This window comes from Tachypleus tridentatus, chromosome 7 (genome assembly GCF_004210375.1).
Source record: "Tachypleus tridentatus isolate NWPU-2018 chromosome 7, ASM421037v1, whole genome shotgun sequence".
Lineage (NCBI taxonomy): Eukaryota > Metazoa > Arthropoda > Merostomata > Xiphosura > Limulidae > Tachypleus > Tachypleus tridentatus.
In genome coordinates, this window is record NC_134831.1 from 128,525,916 (window position 1) to 128,543,961 (window position 18,046).

At 30.8% G+C, this 18,046-nt stretch overlaps 1 protein-coding gene across 5 annotated transcripts in view; it reads right to left on the reverse strand.

The window, feature by feature from the left end:
* The window catches only part of LOC143256583 (nucleobindin-2-like), a 35,412-nt gene that overhangs the window by 12,351 nt on the left and 5,015 nt on the right, over positions 1-18,046 (reverse strand). For 3 of the 5 annotated variants that reach the window (XM_076513968.1, XM_076513965.1, XM_076513966.1), the window contains 8 exons: positions 14,336-14,464; positions 12,666-12,767; positions 11,141-11,360; positions 7,994-8,088; positions 7,382-7,567; positions 4,725-4,815; positions 4,191-4,249; positions 2,315-2,407 (listed from right to left, as the gene is read on the reverse strand). In XM_076513968.1, coding sequence (XP_076370083.1) covers positions 2,315-2,407; positions 4,191-4,249; positions 4,725-4,815; positions 7,382-7,567; positions 7,994-8,088; positions 11,141-11,360; positions 12,666-12,767; positions 14,336-14,464 — 975 coding nt within the window. Of the gene's footprint in view, positions 1-2,314; positions 2,408-4,190; positions 4,250-4,724; positions 4,816-7,381; positions 7,568-7,993; positions 8,089-11,140; positions 11,361-12,665; positions 12,768-14,335; positions 14,517-18,046 lie in introns of all 5 variants that reach the window. The other 2 variants (XM_076513967.1, XM_076513969.1) reach the window with 2 other exon arrangements.

The window sequence follows — 18,046 nt, forward strand, 5'->3', positions numbered from 1 at the left end:
TGTAACAAGTGACAACATGAGCTTCAGAATTCATAATTAACAGGAGTCACCAAAAATCAAAATTATAAATAATAATAATACAGCTCTGATAAGCTAGAATTAAATTAACCAGTCTGAATAAACATGGAAGTAATTTAAATGAGAACTACTTTTTGATACTTCACGAGTATACTAAACCTGAACACGAAACTTTAAAGAAAGGAATTTGTCTTGGCACAAGTGCTGCTAAATGAGAAGTTATAGTTCAGTAGAGACATACAGAGGGAATCCTGAATCATGTTTCTCAAGGTCCTATTAGTGGCGAAGTGATGCATGAGAGATGATGGAATAATATGATTCAAATAAGGGGAAGTGGGAGGTTTGTGGATGCATAAAGAAAAGGTTTGCATATAGAGGGCAGCACTGGACGAGAAGAGCTAATTTTGTGAAAGGAGACAAGTATCTTATTGGAATTTGCTAGTTTATTTGAATTCAACTGTTCATGATATCGATTCATAGAAAAGATCCAAGTTCATCTCTAAACGTTCAGGATCTACGAAATGTGTACAAGAAAATAAGGTGATCACTATATACCATCTGGATTTGGGTAATCTTTGTTTAACAGTAATATCATTCATATTTTGCTTTGGTTTTCTGTGATGTGTACTTTGATTTTCATACACTATTTTCTTAATATTAATGAATACAACTCAAATGTGCATTACATCATGTGTCTGAAAATTCATTTGTATTATTTTCATTTTTGTGTGTAATACCAACTTATTTTGTTTGGATTACTTTCATTTCAGAAATTGATTTTTTTGTTTATATATATAGGGATGCCATGGATATTATATAATATATAAATAATAAGATGTTCATTTTCATAAAAATCTGTTCAATTGGGTCCTTGTTTCAGTTGTGTTAAGCTATTATAAATTTGTATTTTTCATGTATATTCTCACATTTACCCCATTGATCTCAATTTTAATATGATTCTAAACATTTTTTTCAAAGTTCTTCCTACATTTCTTTTTATAGATATTCTGAATTCCATTGTTTTCTTTTCAAACACACACACACACACACACACACACACACACACATGCTCTACTTTATTTGATGTTCATATAAAGTATTTTCTCAATGTCAGATTTATAATTTATGTACAATATTTTTTACCCTTTCCAGATAAGACAGGGATGCCACAGATATTATTTAACATTTTCATTTTTGCAGTGGAAAATACATAAAGTGCAGAAAACTTAGAACAAACTTACTATATAAGATCCAGTTTCCACTTAAAACTGACAATAATATTTTGTAATTTCATCATGTCAAGTTGGGGAATTTCCTAAAATTTTGTCAGACACTGATTTGACAAAAACATTTAAAAGATAAAAGAAATTATTTGTGATGTTTATTTGTCACTTATCACAATGTTCCAGTTTACATAATCAGTCAGGTTCCAGTTTTTTGCACAGTATTTTTCTGATTGCAGTAGTCACTAATCCTATCTATAAATTGTGAAAAAACAACAAAAACTGAAAAGAATTATTGGTGACCTAGAACACGACCTTTCTTTTTGGCATCAACATCACCTTTGTGAAGTTAGATGTTCTGATTTTTGCTAACCATGTTCTTATTTGAAATCAATTTAAATACAGGAAACTTAGTTTCTACTCAATAAACAACAAATTGACTTTTATGCATTGTTTAAATATGATAAACTTATAAATAATATTTAAAACTAAGTATTTGGGTCATCAAAATATTTTGCTATTGTATATCACAGTTATTAAACATGACAAAGCTTATCTGATTTCTTTTCATGGAGAACATTTCTGTAGCTTTCAAAAAGATAATTTGACATAAAAACATTTTCAGAAACAAAAAATAATGTAACCAAATTCTAAGATCTGTGCCAAGCCCATTAACTTGTGAGTATAAATGAAGATATAATCATAAGAACGTCAACCATACTCAAGGTCACCAAGCACACTCTGAATAATCACAACAATCCTGTTAACAGAAACCTGTTTCTCATGGTCCAAGTTCGAAATTTGCAAGGGTATTCAAGTAAGGTAAAAATGACTGGAGTAAGTGTATTCAATGCTTATATGGGCAACAAGTGGAAATCCTGGATCAGAGATCATGAAATAACTATATTGCCAGCAGAGATATTTATGTTTGGGAATGTAAAATATTTTTGTGTTACAAATGTCGTAAACAATATTAAAATCATTACTTTTACTTCAATTTTAACATTTGATTATGTTAATGAATGTTTTGCTCTATATACTTTATAAAATTAGAAAGTAGAAAAAATTAATACCTCATTGTAAATATGTTCTCTCATCCTATTGTATTCCTCCATCATTTCAACAGGATCATCTTCTGGATTATTAGGATCATACATCTTCCTTACCTTACATATTAAATTCAATATTATTTAGGATCACACAACTACCAAAGTTTATGCTATTTACTCTAAAATTACATTGCAGAGTTCTCAATTTAAGAATCAATCTGTGCCAATATTTCAAAAAACAAAACATTGAAGTTCTAATGGTAGACTTCTCTTCTAGAAGTAAGAAATATCTCACATGATTAGATGCCATCACCTGTCAGTCTCACATACATGATGAACTTCAAACAATAACATTTTTCTCGTATCCAAGAATAAAATTAGATTTGATTACTATCAAATACTATCATTATTATTCCAACAGTGTAGTAACAGACCAAGTTAAAGTATTATTACTGCTTTAAGAGTTGCTATTCTCTTACAATCAACAAGAAAAATTAATCATAATTTTAACAGTGCATCCATGGACCAAGAACTCAGGATTTTGCAGAACCTATTTCATTCAGAATCAGTAGGTGACTGCCACACCTTTTGTAAAACTAGGTCCATGGCTGGCCACAAAACAGATAAACATATATACTTGACCAAGTGGGTAAATCATCAACATGACACCACATGTACATCTAAGTTTATTATCATGTACTATGGAGTCAAAAACTTGACTGTTTCACTAAATGTGCAAGTGTGTTCACAAAACTTCGTGTGGAATTTTAGTTCAACTTAAAAATGCTGAAAAACAGTTTTAACTCAATCCAGAATTATATTATACATTGAGGTCTGCCATACAACCCAAATCCTGAGTGCCTGGCCCATGGAAGTGTTGTTAAAAACAGTTTAATAAGATTTTCGAATATCAACATCAAAAGAGTTGGACTTCCAACCATCAATCAGTTAGTAAAATAAATATTGCATACCTATGCATCATTCATGTGTAAGTATTTAAGAACAAATTTAAAAAGAAAAATTAGAGATGGAACTTAAGTTAATAAATAAATGTTACATGATACAACAACAGAGAAGTAAGGCAAAAAAATCTAATACTGAGTTCTTTCTTTGCAGTGCCAGAGGGATAATGGTAAATTCCCAGAACTGCTTCTGTTGAAACAGCAGTAGTAGTTGAAAATATTGCTTCCCCCAGTAACTATTTACTTTTCTTAATCATAATTTAGTGATGGAAGGAAAACTCTTACCAAGAACTACTAACTTTTAAATCACTTATATCTCAAGATTAGAAAAAAATTGAAACAAGGTGAAATGTGGAACTTTTAATCATTAAAACTGATCTGACCTGACTATAAACAATCTTACATCCTGTTAAATTTAAATAAGTTACCAAAAACAATTACTTGAGAAAAAACTGTACAATGCATCCTCAGGGTCAATTAGTATGGTTCAAACAAACAATGTCGCACAGAATTTGGAAAATTAATTGCAGCCCAGTTACTTGGGAACATTTACAAGATACTGAGAAGCTTTAACTTAAATAAAATTGACAATAATTACAATTCACTTACTTAATCTAGTTCACACCACAACTTTCATTGTTCATGAAAGCTGAAACAACACCCAGACTGCTGCTACATCTGTCATATTCAGACAGCCCAGTGAACTATAGCATATGGTGAAAAACCTTGTCGGTACTTTATGTGGCAAATGTTTGTGGTTAATATAAATAACATATTTTTCTTTGGTTTCACTCACAAGTTCTTCATATTTCTATCACAATTTTGATGCTGATATAATTTTAAAACAGGTCTACAGAAATAAATTTTATAAAAATTCAAAACATAGTTTGACAATTCTGATCACACAGGTTTATGTAAAGAGTTGTAAGAACACGTACCTCTAAACTTAAAATTGCTTCCACTTCATCTTCATCTAAATATCCATCTCCATTGATATCTGCAGATGAAAATTATGATGAAAACAGCTTTACAGGTACAAATTAAGACACTTTCAGCAGCATAACGTGATCTTTCTCATGATTTTATTTTAACCTGTTACATTTCTAATACAATTAAGATAACTAAAACTACATTGACATGTTTACTGATGAAATTTGTTGGTACAACTCTGAAATTAAAGCCTGATCCATTTTTTTCTCTTTCATTAGCAATTATACAAATGTAACAAAATGCATAGTATCAATTTAAGAATATTTTTAAATTACTGTTTCTTTTTAAATTTGAAATTAATATGCAAGTGTGTATTAGACACTTGAAAAGTTAAAGTTTATTGTTTCAATTATAAATCAAACTGAAACATTAACTTTAAAATACTTCTGTTTCATGGAATCTTTGGACAAGGAGTCATTTAAGGTCAGAGAATACAAACACTGGATAAAGCTGCTTTCACTCAGGAGAACTGTAAAACTTACCATGCATGGAAAAAAACACCTTAGGATCAAATTCTTCTCTAGGCATGTGATCTCTCTCTTCCCACACTTCTTCTAGCTGAGGTTTACTACCCTATAAATATAGGTAGAATTTATATATTTGTAAAACAATGACCAAAAATCATGAAGATATATTCTATACAGTTTCACTATTTACAACCACATTCCATAAATTAACTCCAACTGATCTCATAACACTGAATTATCTATATGTTAAAAAAATATTAATTACTCGCATAACTTAATGTATTCCATGAAACTACATGTTAATTATGGATTAACTTAGTTATATCAGAGAAGAAAACAACAACCAACCAATGAGATCAATATTAATAGTACTATGAGTTATAATAAGATTTGGGATCTCTTAGACTGAAGTTACACAAATTTCAGATTTTGGTTAGCAGTCAAGTAAAATACATCATGTCCAAGACATTAATTTTGAAGTGGCAGTGAAAGCCAAGTTCAGTTCATGTTACTACCTGTTTTGTCAGAGTCCTCTAGATGTATAATGGTTACATTGACACTAATTACTTGAAACTTCTTCCTAGTTTCATATATTTCAAAATAACTAAAGTTTTGAATTCTAGCAAGGTGCTCATCACTGGTACTTAAAAAAAAAAAAAAATCATTCGTCTTTTTGTCTCTCTCTTTCTTTTGAGACAACATTCAGTACATAAACCTCTATACACACTATGCATAAACATTGAAACATAAATATACAGGATGATTTTTTACACTTCCCCTATTTTGTATTTATAATAACTCTGAGATATATAAAAATATGAAAGTTGGAAAAAATGTGTTGCACTTAGAAGATTTATTTGGTAGAATATAACACAGTAAATAATAGCAAACACTGTGCAGGAGTTTCTTTGTTAAGCATTTGAAATATAACAACTGGGTTTATTTAAAAGTAACCTACATGCTGTACAAGTGCTTAAGGATGAAGCAATGTGGTAAGTCGGTGAAATTTTCAAAGATATATATTACAGCACAATTACACATCACAGCAAAGAAGATGCACTACACATCATTTGCAGTGTGTTGAATCTTCAAAAATCATAGATCCCAAATTTGTTGTTGTTCAAACGTTGTACAACAGAAGTGAAAGAAACATAAAATGCAGTCTATATACAAAGTCACCCTGTACCATGTGATATCAACTACAAGTTGTAATGGTTTGGCTTGGATAAGGTTGGCTTGGTGTTTTATGGTGCAAAGCAACTAGGATATTTGTACCACTTGGATAAGGTGGTGTGTAGTTACCTTATTTAAATAGCAGTTTTATTGTAAAACTAGTAATGATGAAAGAATTACATACAAATGACAGATTACAGTGAGATCAGCCATTGTTTTTTAATTTCTACAGTACCATCTATCTACATGTCTCTGAAGTTTCCCACAGCTGTGTCAGAATAATAATAGTAATAAGTTAGTTAAGTTAATAATGTCAGATAGTGTTTACTGCTAGAAAACTATAACAATATTTTTAAGTAAACTAAACTGTACAAGTCTTTAGTAAATACAAATGAGTGAAGGGGACCCACATAAGACCACTGAAGAAAATGTGTGATGTATCTCTGAAATGTCATGTTATATATCCATAATGTTCAAAGTAGGCCACAGAAAACCCTCCAATAAATGAAAAAAAGTAACACAATGGATCTTTCTTCAGGTTTCAGCTGTATTTCCAAAATTACTGGATCAACATGAGGTTAAGAATGTTTAACTATTAACCACCATTAGCAGTGCAAATATAATTTAATTATGAAAGACTTTTTTCCTGCTAATTTTACCTAAGCTATCAACCTATCTTAATATTACAATAAACTATACAAATAAACCATGAGTTTTTAAAAATTCAAGTGGAATATATCACGTATGAATTACAATTACACTCTAACTTTTTAAATAAAAAAATCTTAATAAAGATAACGTGTTAGTAAGCAGTGATGCACGTTACAGGTGTTTACATTTATCCTTGCATCTATGATTGTGGGTTCAAGTTAAATATTATACAGAAATACATAGCATCAAATTTCTTTTAACCTTTTCAGCACGTAATTACATTTTGTGTGGATTCTCGAAAAGTGTCAACTGTCCACTAACAAATGGAATTTGACCCTTTTTTAGTAGTTTTTCAATTATACAAGTACAACTAATTGCACATGTGCTTGGTGATGAATGGACATGGTATTACAGTGAGAAATTTAAAGACATGCGAGTATTCCAATTGTTGCATTGCAAGGAAAAGTTTTCGTGGCACCATGAGGTAAACTCACTTATTGAACTAAATGGCTATAACTGTCAAGTCAAATAAATCCAATTGTAGTACCCAAAGGGTTAAATTTGAAAATTTAACAAACAATTTTTGTAAAATAATATGGGAAATGAATTATTAAAATTTAGAAGTTATGAGGTAGAAATAGAGGTGTAAAAGTCAGAATAGTTAACAGGTATATACAAGGATTAGTTATGTTATTTAGGTAAATAATTTTGGAATGGATATTATGGATTATAATATGCTACATCCAGTTTACAGATATGAAGATTTAGTTGAGGAATTCTACAAGAGATTTGGAATTTTTTATTTTGGAATTGTCAGACTAATGAAAGAGTAAAATATGTAAAGTTACAGGATGATGGATGCGTGGGTGATCTTTGTGTTTATTTTCCATTTCTTCATGTTTCTTTATAACTTCATTTCTTTCTTCTTGTGTTAAATTATTTAGAGACTCTCTGTACTGATGTTCCTTTTCCATTTCATACTGTTTAAATTCTTCTCTTCTCCTACGATCCAGTTCCTCCAAGTCTTTTGTAGCCTAAAATAACAGTGTACTGCTTTAAAAACAAAGTTTTATAACAATGTGCAATAATTAAGTTGTAAAATTCCATTAACATCAGTTGTTTCACTTAGCACTATTTACACTTATCCAGCAAAGCAGCTATTCTCTTTATTGAAAATATTTTTTGACAGAATACTTTTAATTTCAATTTGATTTACCTATCTTTAGTTCGTACATATATAGCTTTACATTACATTATCATTTAAAATGTTAATGGTGCTGTTGGTTAGCCTAAGGACGTACAGCTCACATAATTGTCTTTTTTTTTTATTTGACTTTTATAAATTTACTTGCGACTGTGACATCAATGGTTAATCGAAGCAATGACCTAAAAAGAAATAATTTACATTTATGTGTACTTGAAATTGAGTATCACATTTTTTATTAAACAACCTTACTTACTGTTTTAATCAGTTTTTTCAAATCTTCCACTTCAAATGTGTGAGGGTTTGTAGGGTCAAGATGAACAGGAACCTTTATATTCTTTCTATTGAATCCTGTAATAACAGAAGTTATAATAAAATTCTAACACTTGATTTGCAAGGAAAACAGAAGTTAACATTATTTAAAGTTTCATTTTTTTATATTTAAATTCTTTCCCATCCTTGCTGCATTACTCTTTACAGTTATGAAAAATAAGTTTAATCAATGACATCCTTGTAGTGGTAAAGTCGGAATCTTCCTTAAACGGAATACTTAAAATATAGTTTTTGTAAAGATGTGAGTACTGAGACTTACGGAATGCAACAAATATATTATCTTAGCTCTAAAATATTGACTCAGTAAGCAGAGACAAGCATCTGGAGCAATCTTAAATTTTAACTTCTTCACGAAAGTCTAACTTTAAAGAACATTTAATAAAGGTAGGTTTGAAATTCTTACCAGATGTATAGTAGTGTATGACCCCAGAGGGTAACAATACTATAAATTTTTTCTTGTCTAAAATTCCATATAAGCTGAATAAAAATTAAAATTAAACTGTTGGATGGTCCTCTCTTACATTTTTCGATTAAATATACACTGCCCAAAAAATAAAGAAATAAATGAAATTTTCTGTATTATACATATGACAAGACACAACTTCCATTATTAGGTATGTCTTGAGTTCACTAAGTGTTAGATTATCAATTATGTGGCCTGATATGCACACCACTTCATACGAAGGAAGCAGTATATACCAGTTTAATACTGTAAACAGCAAGTGTGTATATATAAAAAGATCCAACTTAACAATGAAACATGCAATAATGCCAGCAAATCCAACTGGATGTTTCCAAGAGAAACAGATTGGCTAGACGCTAGTCAGAAACAGCAAGCTTCACAAAGTGATGTCAAAAGGATGTATGCTCATTTTCAGGCCACCAGTCCAGTTGATTAGAGACCACAAAAGGATTGACTATTGTTAAACAACCCTGGAAGATGAATGCTATCGGAAAAACACAGACTCGATGCAACCTGCAGGCCTTAGTTCCCCAAGTGAATCAACAGTTCAAAGCAGCAATGTACACTGAAGAAAGAGACAGCATACAAATAGTCAAAAATTGGATTTAAGATGGATCTTTATACCACATAATCAATAGTATGTATTTATATATTCATAATTACAAGCCAGTTCTTTCAGTGGTGTCAAAGACATGTTGGCAAATGCCTTTTTTCACAGGCAAATCAGACTTCACACTGTAACACAATACGAGATCTGTACATGTACTGAGAATGGTTACGACTACTTGACTTCTATTTTACAGAGAAAAGACAGGCACATAGCAGTGGTGGCATACTAGTGTGAGCAGGGATCAGAACTGCTAGCTACAGCAATGCTTATGTGCAACAAAACTGCATTATAAAGTACAATGATGTTCATTATAAGAATGCAACATCACAACAATTATTGACTTTTATCGGGACAATACCACGTGCCATCCAATGTTTGTAATGGGTTAGCAGCTTCTTGGAAGAAGAGAGAACTGAGCATGAAGACTAGCCAGAAGCTCGTTGGATCTAAAGTTGACTGAATAATGTACGATGCTCCGAGACGACACTTGGTTGCAAGTGATTTACTTCCAAGCAGTTTTGATGAAATATAAGTAGCTGTGAAGAAGAAACAGCTCACCGATTCACTCATTTTAAGTCAAACAGAAACTGCATTATTGTCAAACGTTAACATATGCTTCAATAAGAAAACTTTTCTGATTATTAACTGTACTGCAAAATATTTAGTACCACATCAGTATTTGTATGTACAGGCTACAACAACAGATGCTTGCACATCAGTTCACATGGACATTTTATACAGAACCAAAATGATGGGTAGCATCAGCACTATTGAATATTACTTTTGCCTTGTCATTGCTACAACACAGATAATTGATACCTCTCAAATGTTTTGAATGATGTATTAGGACTAATTTAGTTCATGAATAATCATTTTAACATTGCTTAAAAGTTGGGTAAATTTTTTAACAGTTAATTTACAGTAGGTGCTTGCAGTAGGGTGTTTGAAACACTTTAGAAAATGCCCCAGATCATTCCTTGTGAAGCTGTTGTTAAACATGATCTGCTTAAATTTGCATGAATCTACGTGCTGGACCAGTGTTTTTTTTTTTTTTATAATCCCAGTGGATGGCAGGAGAATATACCTCCATTATCCTTAATTCTATAAGAAAGCTACTGACAGGGATTTTATAATCTAATATACAATCAATCCTTGTCTGTGATGTTGAGCTGCTCAAGGTGGCTTTTCATACAACCCTGCACAACCATACATATCACAAGCTGCTTTTGAATTATACTCATGAAAGCTGCCTCAAACAATGGGTCAAAGTCTTCACTTAGGGGTGCTCAGTGTCATTCCTTTCAGAATGCAAATGTTACCCATGCTACACTGCACCACTGATTGTCCCAACTGAAAGTAAGGATAGATTAACCTCTTGGCATTCATAAAAATTTAAATTTATCACAGATCTTCACCAACACTGTCTGTGAGAAATGTCTAAAAATATCAAAGTGGAACACATTGATAGTGAGTAACTAACATTAAATAATGCAGGTGCTGCACAAGTTAGATTTTCTACAAATGTAAGTCTGGAAATATACAACTAAAAAGTTTGAAAATTTTGGTAAACTTTTTATAACTTTTAGGTTTTTAACACGTTGGCTCCCAAGCTATTTTGCTGATACTTTCCAGAGTCCCACTAGTCATTTTACAATTAATTTTATTAGGAAGAGTGTAGATGTAGTTGTTGTGTCACTTTCTTAAATTAAAAGTAACCCCCTACTACTACAAGGAAAAACTGGATAAAAAAGTTCCTACTTTACTTAATTTTGCTCCAGAAATTTTAATTTGTTAAGATCCCAGTTAGTCAGTAAGTCAAACCACAAACACTTTCATGCAAACACTACCACCACCACCGTTTTTCTTTCCCCACAAGGATGAAGTGTTGTACGCCACTCAGTCTTATGGAAAAGGCTATCTTCACCTCTGTACAGATCTAGTTAAGTCTAAAACCTCAACCACACACATTTTTATGTAAATACCACCACCACCATCACCTTTTCCCCCACGAGGACGAGGTATTGTACGCCACTCTCGGCCTTCTGGAGGAGACGGAAGTAAGTGACCATCTTCATCTCTGTACAGACCTAGTTCAGTGCGTTCTATTTCCTCCCTCGTCAATCTTCTGAGTCGCTCCACTTCCATTCGCTTCAACTCGTCGAGTTTGCTCCTTACACTGTGTTTGACAAACTCCAGTTCTCTGGCTATTTCACCTGTCTAGAGAAATTAAGCATCATACTTTTCTCAGAATTAAAATTTTAGACTTATCAACCAGAGACACAACATTAGAAATTAGCCTCATGGGAAAACCTCATGATATGTTATTGGACTTAGGAGCTAAAATATTATTAACATTGAGGATACCACAATGATAAAACAATGCATTTAATCTTTAGATTCAGATATGCAAGAACAGTATACATAATTAGCCACAGCACATTAAAATGATGATTAAAACAAAAAAATTGAAAAGAAAATCTAAACTATCTTTCTGAACTTTTTTGGCAATGCCATCACTATAAATACAGAATTCCTTTTGTCTGCCTAATGTGCAACGACAACTAAACATCCAATAATGACAGAGAAGTGTGGAATCATCATTCTGCTGGTTTAAGATGACAAGTTGTTGGCTAACTTTCCACTAGAATGTATAAATTATTGACTGATGTTGTACCCCTGATAATCTTATTGTCTTCTAATAGTTGGTGTGAGAATGTGCTGCTACTGTAACAAACAAAGTGATATGTGCTGCTAAGTTCCTTGTCCTTCCATAAAGCAAAGATGCACTGTGCTTACGTACTCAATACTCTAAATGATCTGCTCAACATCACATGATCAACCACCTTGATACAGTTGGGTTGTAAGCTCAATTACAAGACCTAAGTGATTCTGTACTTCCTGGCAATCTCACTAGTCACTGTTATGCTTAGAATTTCTTTAATTTGTAATCAATGTCATTAAAAAACAACAAAATTTTTTCTTACTTAACAGCAAGAATTATAGAGCTAGGGGACACAAATATAAATTGGGCAAAATAGAAGCCATCTTAAGACAGTTCTATATTTCAAATAAGGTGATTGATTTACAAAATGTATTGTCTTCAAATGTTGTAGAGGCAGTAAATTTGACTGAGTTTAAATGAAAGTTTGATAGATGTATGAACTATAAGAGATGGCCTTTTTATTTTTTAATCTTTTTTACTTTTTGTCCAGTTTGGCTTAGATGATGGGATGACCAAGGTGGACCAACAGGTCCCTTTCTGTCCCCTAAACAGTATGTTAAAATCCAAATCAAGCTGGAAATTGGAAGATTAATTTTATGTGAAAATAGCTGATTAAATTAATATAATTAATTAATGAGCCCAATGACTTATCAATTAACAAGTTCAACAAACCTCCTAGCTCTATTTTGATTTGTTATTTTGTTTTTAAATGCCCACGAAATAACAAATTAATGCAAAATCATTGTAATTCTTCAGCACAAAAGGTTTAAATCTTAGATTTAACCTTCTGATTCTTATACCTTTATCTGATCAGCAGACACATTCTCTAACTTTCTGGCAAAGTCCTTATCCTCTTCTAAAGCTTGAACAATCTGCTGCAGGTATCTTCCATATTCAAGACCCTGTAAACAATACAAGGAAAGTTACTATTGAAACACTGATGTACTAATTAAATTTTATCCAAACTGACTAATCACTTCATTCCCCCACTATACTGAAACAGCCCATATACAAACTTTTGTTATCAGGTTCTTATGATTAAAATCACACAAAATTACTAATGAATTATAATTAATTTACTTTAATCTATACCTGTAACAATAACAATGTCTATCTGCACACAGAAGAAATAAAAAACAAGTTTATGATCTTAAACTTTCCCTAATCATTTCTACATTTCTTTAGCTAGAGCATGACCAAAGGTAAATATAGTTGGGACTAAATGACTGGCACATAAATTAAATTTTTTGGGACTATAAAATTTTAGTTTAACTGAAAGACAGCATTCTAGCTATCAATTCACTAAGACTTCTTTCTTTCTTTTTAATTTTACTCTGTGTTGTTAGAACTTCATATTTGTATTACTGCAGTCTTCAGCTTCCCTAATTAATTTATATAATAATTAGATTAAATTAATTAGCCTTCTCAATGTAAAATGTTTTAAACAAACTCACTTTTAAGATTCATACCTAAATACAATACTTACACTGGTAATCATTCAAAACCTGTGTGGAATTTAATTTCAACTCACAACTGATGAGATTTATCAACAGTAACAGAAATAATTAACATGTTTATGATTTTAGCAAATTTTAAGTTGAGAGCTTAGTTTCATTGGAGGTGATAATATTATATCATACTTTCTAGGTGCTTTATTTTGTTCTATTACCAATAGATCAATGGTTTTTCACAACCATGTAAACTAATTATTGTACATTTATCTGTACAGAAAGGATGGTCTAGATTAACATTACAAATTAATTAGTACTAAATGTGTAGAATTAGAACACATAAACACATACATTTAATTTCTTTAAGAGTCAAAAGGAAGCAGCAAACTATATTTTTTCCATAAAAACAAAAAATTATCTCAATGTTGTCTTCAACTATAATTAGAAGTAATCAGTGATGTTGAGAAAACCCACTTGTAGAGAAAAATATATGTGTAAAAGTGGCTCGTTTGGGCTGAGAAAATATTTTACGTAGAGAAGCGAACAACATTTCAACCTTATTTGGTCATTGTCAGGTTCACCTGCAAATACTGCAAAAATTCCACTGACAAACAAATAACAAATAAACCACAGAAAAAGCCATGATAAAAGTGATTAAAAGACAAGAATTTAATATGGGTGCTACTTGCCACAAAGCAAAGTGATGTATGAAAAACCCTGATACAAGTTGTTTAATCTGATGGTGATTTCACAGGTGTGAACATTTTTGAAAGAGCTCCAGTACTACAGAAATTGGAACAACACTATACATGTAAAATATACATGTAAAAACGGCTCGTTTGGATTGAGAAAATATATTACGTAGAGGAGTGAACAACGTTTCGATCTTCTTCGGTCATTGTCAGGGTTTTCTCGACATCACTGATTGGTACAACACTGTAAGCAAAAATAAATAATTCTATTAATTCACTTATAAACAATGATGTTCAGTTACAGTTTTGAAACAAAATAATCCTTACAAAATCATCCAGTTCTTCTTCTGTCTCTTCTTCAGTTCCCTTCTTTTTGTCTACTGGACGAGGAGCAGCAAATGTGACTTCAAACACACAGAATACAACCAAAATTACTAACAGCTGTTTCATTGTGAACTGAAAACACACAGAATACAACCAAAATTACTAACAGCTGTTTCATTGTGAACTGAAAACAAAAAGCAATATATTAAATTTAGACATTTTAATAATCAAACATACCTGTATCATGAGACACTAATAAAAAATAGTCACCGCTAGTTTAAATAATCCTCAAAATACTCAGATTTAAGTTTTTTTTTAAATGGCAAATTTGATGTTTCAAATCACCCACTTAAAACAAACATTTAGTGACTATACATATATTTTTCACTATCAAAAGACAAGTAGTACTGAGAATAATACTCTAAGTAAACTGTTCCTCAGCCAATGATCTGTCCACCTGTCTTTTTGATAAGCATTTGTCTCTCAAGATGGCCAAAAATAAATTAAGATAAAGATGTTTATCCAAAATACAAAAAACATCTTTGTCCTTTACCACTTGATTAAGCATTAGATTCCTTCTGGTGTCCATCATGTATTACTTATAAGCATCAATATAAATCACTACTTTCAGTATAAGTACTTTAAAGTTCATGGTATTAAAGGGTGCTCTGAACTTGACTAAGAGAACTGTAATTTCAAAGTGGATTCATAATTTTCAATCAAGAAATTTTAACCTTTCTGGTTCAATGAGATGTCACTGATTTTGTTTTTTTTGTGATGGTGATACTTGCATAAAGATTCAGGACTAACTAAACAGTATCTGGTTTTGACTTTAAAGGATACACAAATATGTTTTTTTAGGTTGTGTTTTAAGAGAATATTAACACTACCTCTTTTTTGCCATAAAATTTCAATTTCTTTAACATTGATAAGAAAATTCCATTTTATATATCAATTCAGTTTCAACTAAGTCAATGTTTATTACCACATTTCTTTTGCCCTTCTTATGTCAATTATAGAAGTCACCACTTCTTTCTATAAATGTTTAAAAACATGGCAAAACAGAAAAAATATTGATTTGTGAACCTGGACATCACCTTTTAAAATGTCATCACCATCATCTTTTCCAGGCTAGATAACAATACTCGTGGCTAAGATTATTTAGAGCTAACAAATATAGCTTCTGTTATATAAATTACAAGCTAAATTATTGATGGTGTGTTGTCTGAATACAACAGATTTAAAACTAATGTTCAATAAAAAAGAATTCGAGTCATCATAAAAATCTGCCATCACCTACTTTACACAATAAACCTAACAAACCTTACCAGATGTTTCTCAAACAAAATCTCTGTAGTTTTCAAACAGACATAATTTAACACTCAAGCACACACAAAGATACTTCTTGTAAGATTGTGTCTGTGGTGCTCATTTGGCACCTTCAACTAATCCTTTAAAAGATTTGGACAGACAGTTTCAAAATTCTGCTCTACTTGTATGATTTATAAACTTTTAAATCAAAACAAAATCTTTAAATTTTAAATTATTAATTTTAAAACCTTGAAAAAGTTTACATAATTAACAAATTACTCAATTAATCCACACAAACTATTTTGAAAAATCAGTATTCTTATAATACCTGTAAAAAATGCTTATATTTGAGAATCATTATAACTAATTACTGATACAAATTTTATTTTCTATATATTAAGTATCAAAGTTCAAAATTATTTCAGAACATTATGCAAATTTTCAATTATTTACATGTAAATACAAAACAAATACAATGAATATTCTTTGATAGATTGTTTAGGCAGAGTATTCATGATGAAACTTTGTAGAATGGATGGCAACCTGTTGCAGAGACACAAGTGTAGAGGACAACATTTTCAAAGTCTTCTGCCTTTCTTCAATGAAATTAAACAAAATACATTGACTGACTTTGTTGATAAGGTGCAAATTTTGAAACAAACAATTTTTTATAAATTGAAAGACTCTTCAACCTATGTTTCACAGTTATCCATAGTAACCTCTTAAAAATACTAAGGAATATTAATTCTGGTGTATTTCACATGCATTTCACTGGAGGGGCAACATTTATGATTAGATATTACACTTTGAACATTTATAAGATGATCACATGTAACGTATTTACTGTTATGCATTTATTTTAATATCTACGTTCACTTTAGTTTAATGCATGTAAAGTATATTGTTGAATGTGTGTTGCACAAGTCCTACCTGTTCTTTAAATTTGTAGAAAATTCTTGAGAGTAAGAATCAACAATATATGGTATATGTAAGTGGTTGCAAGCTGAACTTTCTAGAACCTCACCTTAAATTTTATAAATCAATATGCTGAGAGATAGTAGAATGTTATTTGTCTGCTACAGTCAGTGTACCATAATCCTGTAATAAAAGCTTATCAATTGGAAAACTACAGATATTTGACCAGGAACACTTATAGATTTCAAACTTTTAATCTTCAGAGAATTAACTTTAACCATTAGTATTTCTATGAGAACATTTGACATCTGTCTTCCTCTGTGAAATGTAAACTTGTAAAACATATTAGGCCAAACAAGAATAGAGATAACTAGTATTCCAATCAAGTGAGGTGTATCAAAATTAATTCATTTGTCGTGAACCTGGATCATCGATAACAGACAAAAGACTGAATATCATTTGGGAGTTTGTAAAACTTTTGTATACAAATAATTATATTGTAACGACCATTATTATAAATTGTATTGTTGTATTATATAAATTGTATTATTGTATATTAAAATATATATGTGTTAAGAATTTGATACATGCTGACCTTTAATAACTTCTAAATTCAAATTTCCATTTATTTGAAATCATAACATGCGTAATGTAATAAATGAGAATCATCCAATACAAATTATAATACATAACATTTAAATAGAGTGTAATCAGGGAAAAAAAGTCTGTGAATTACTTGTAGTTCATTTTTAACTTTGGAGTGAGAATTCACTATGACTCACCCTGTATTAGCAGCATACAGCTAACTTTTATTACCTAAAGCTATTTAGATATTATTATTAAATAAGTAATGCAACCAATCAAAACTGTTCTAATTATTAAGAAATAATATTTTCATGTCTTAATCAGTATTACACTGTTTACCATTTTATACCAAAATGAGTTATTTCCTTTTCTACACAGGTAAGGAGACTTTCGTACCAAGCCCACACTGACAACAGAGTCAATGTTCCAGTTTAATGACTTGGTACCAGCCTTACTTCAGTACTACAAATATGTATATGTAACACAGTACCTGAATGTACAAGAATAACTTGTAATAATGTGAACTTGCTATACAGGTAATAAATTCCCTTATTTTTTTTTAAGTCTTTCACAAGATCTAGTCCCAGATAAAGAAATTTACTCAAGAAGGATGGTAATAATTGTTACTACATGTACCTAAAGTATTTCCCTAATCAAGTTACTTTTGAATTCCTATACTCAAAGTGCTTCATTCTACTATACATTCTTAATGTTAAAACCACATTAATTGATTCAAATGTTCTTGATTCGACAATACATTAGTGCTCCAGATTATTGTTTCTATAAGGAATTCTGTCAGTGGGAGTAATTTTTAATTTTTTTTACAAAGTACAGCAGGAACATTTTGGGATAAAGTGCAACTTAACTAATTATTAATTATTTTATTATTCCAAAGAGTAAAAT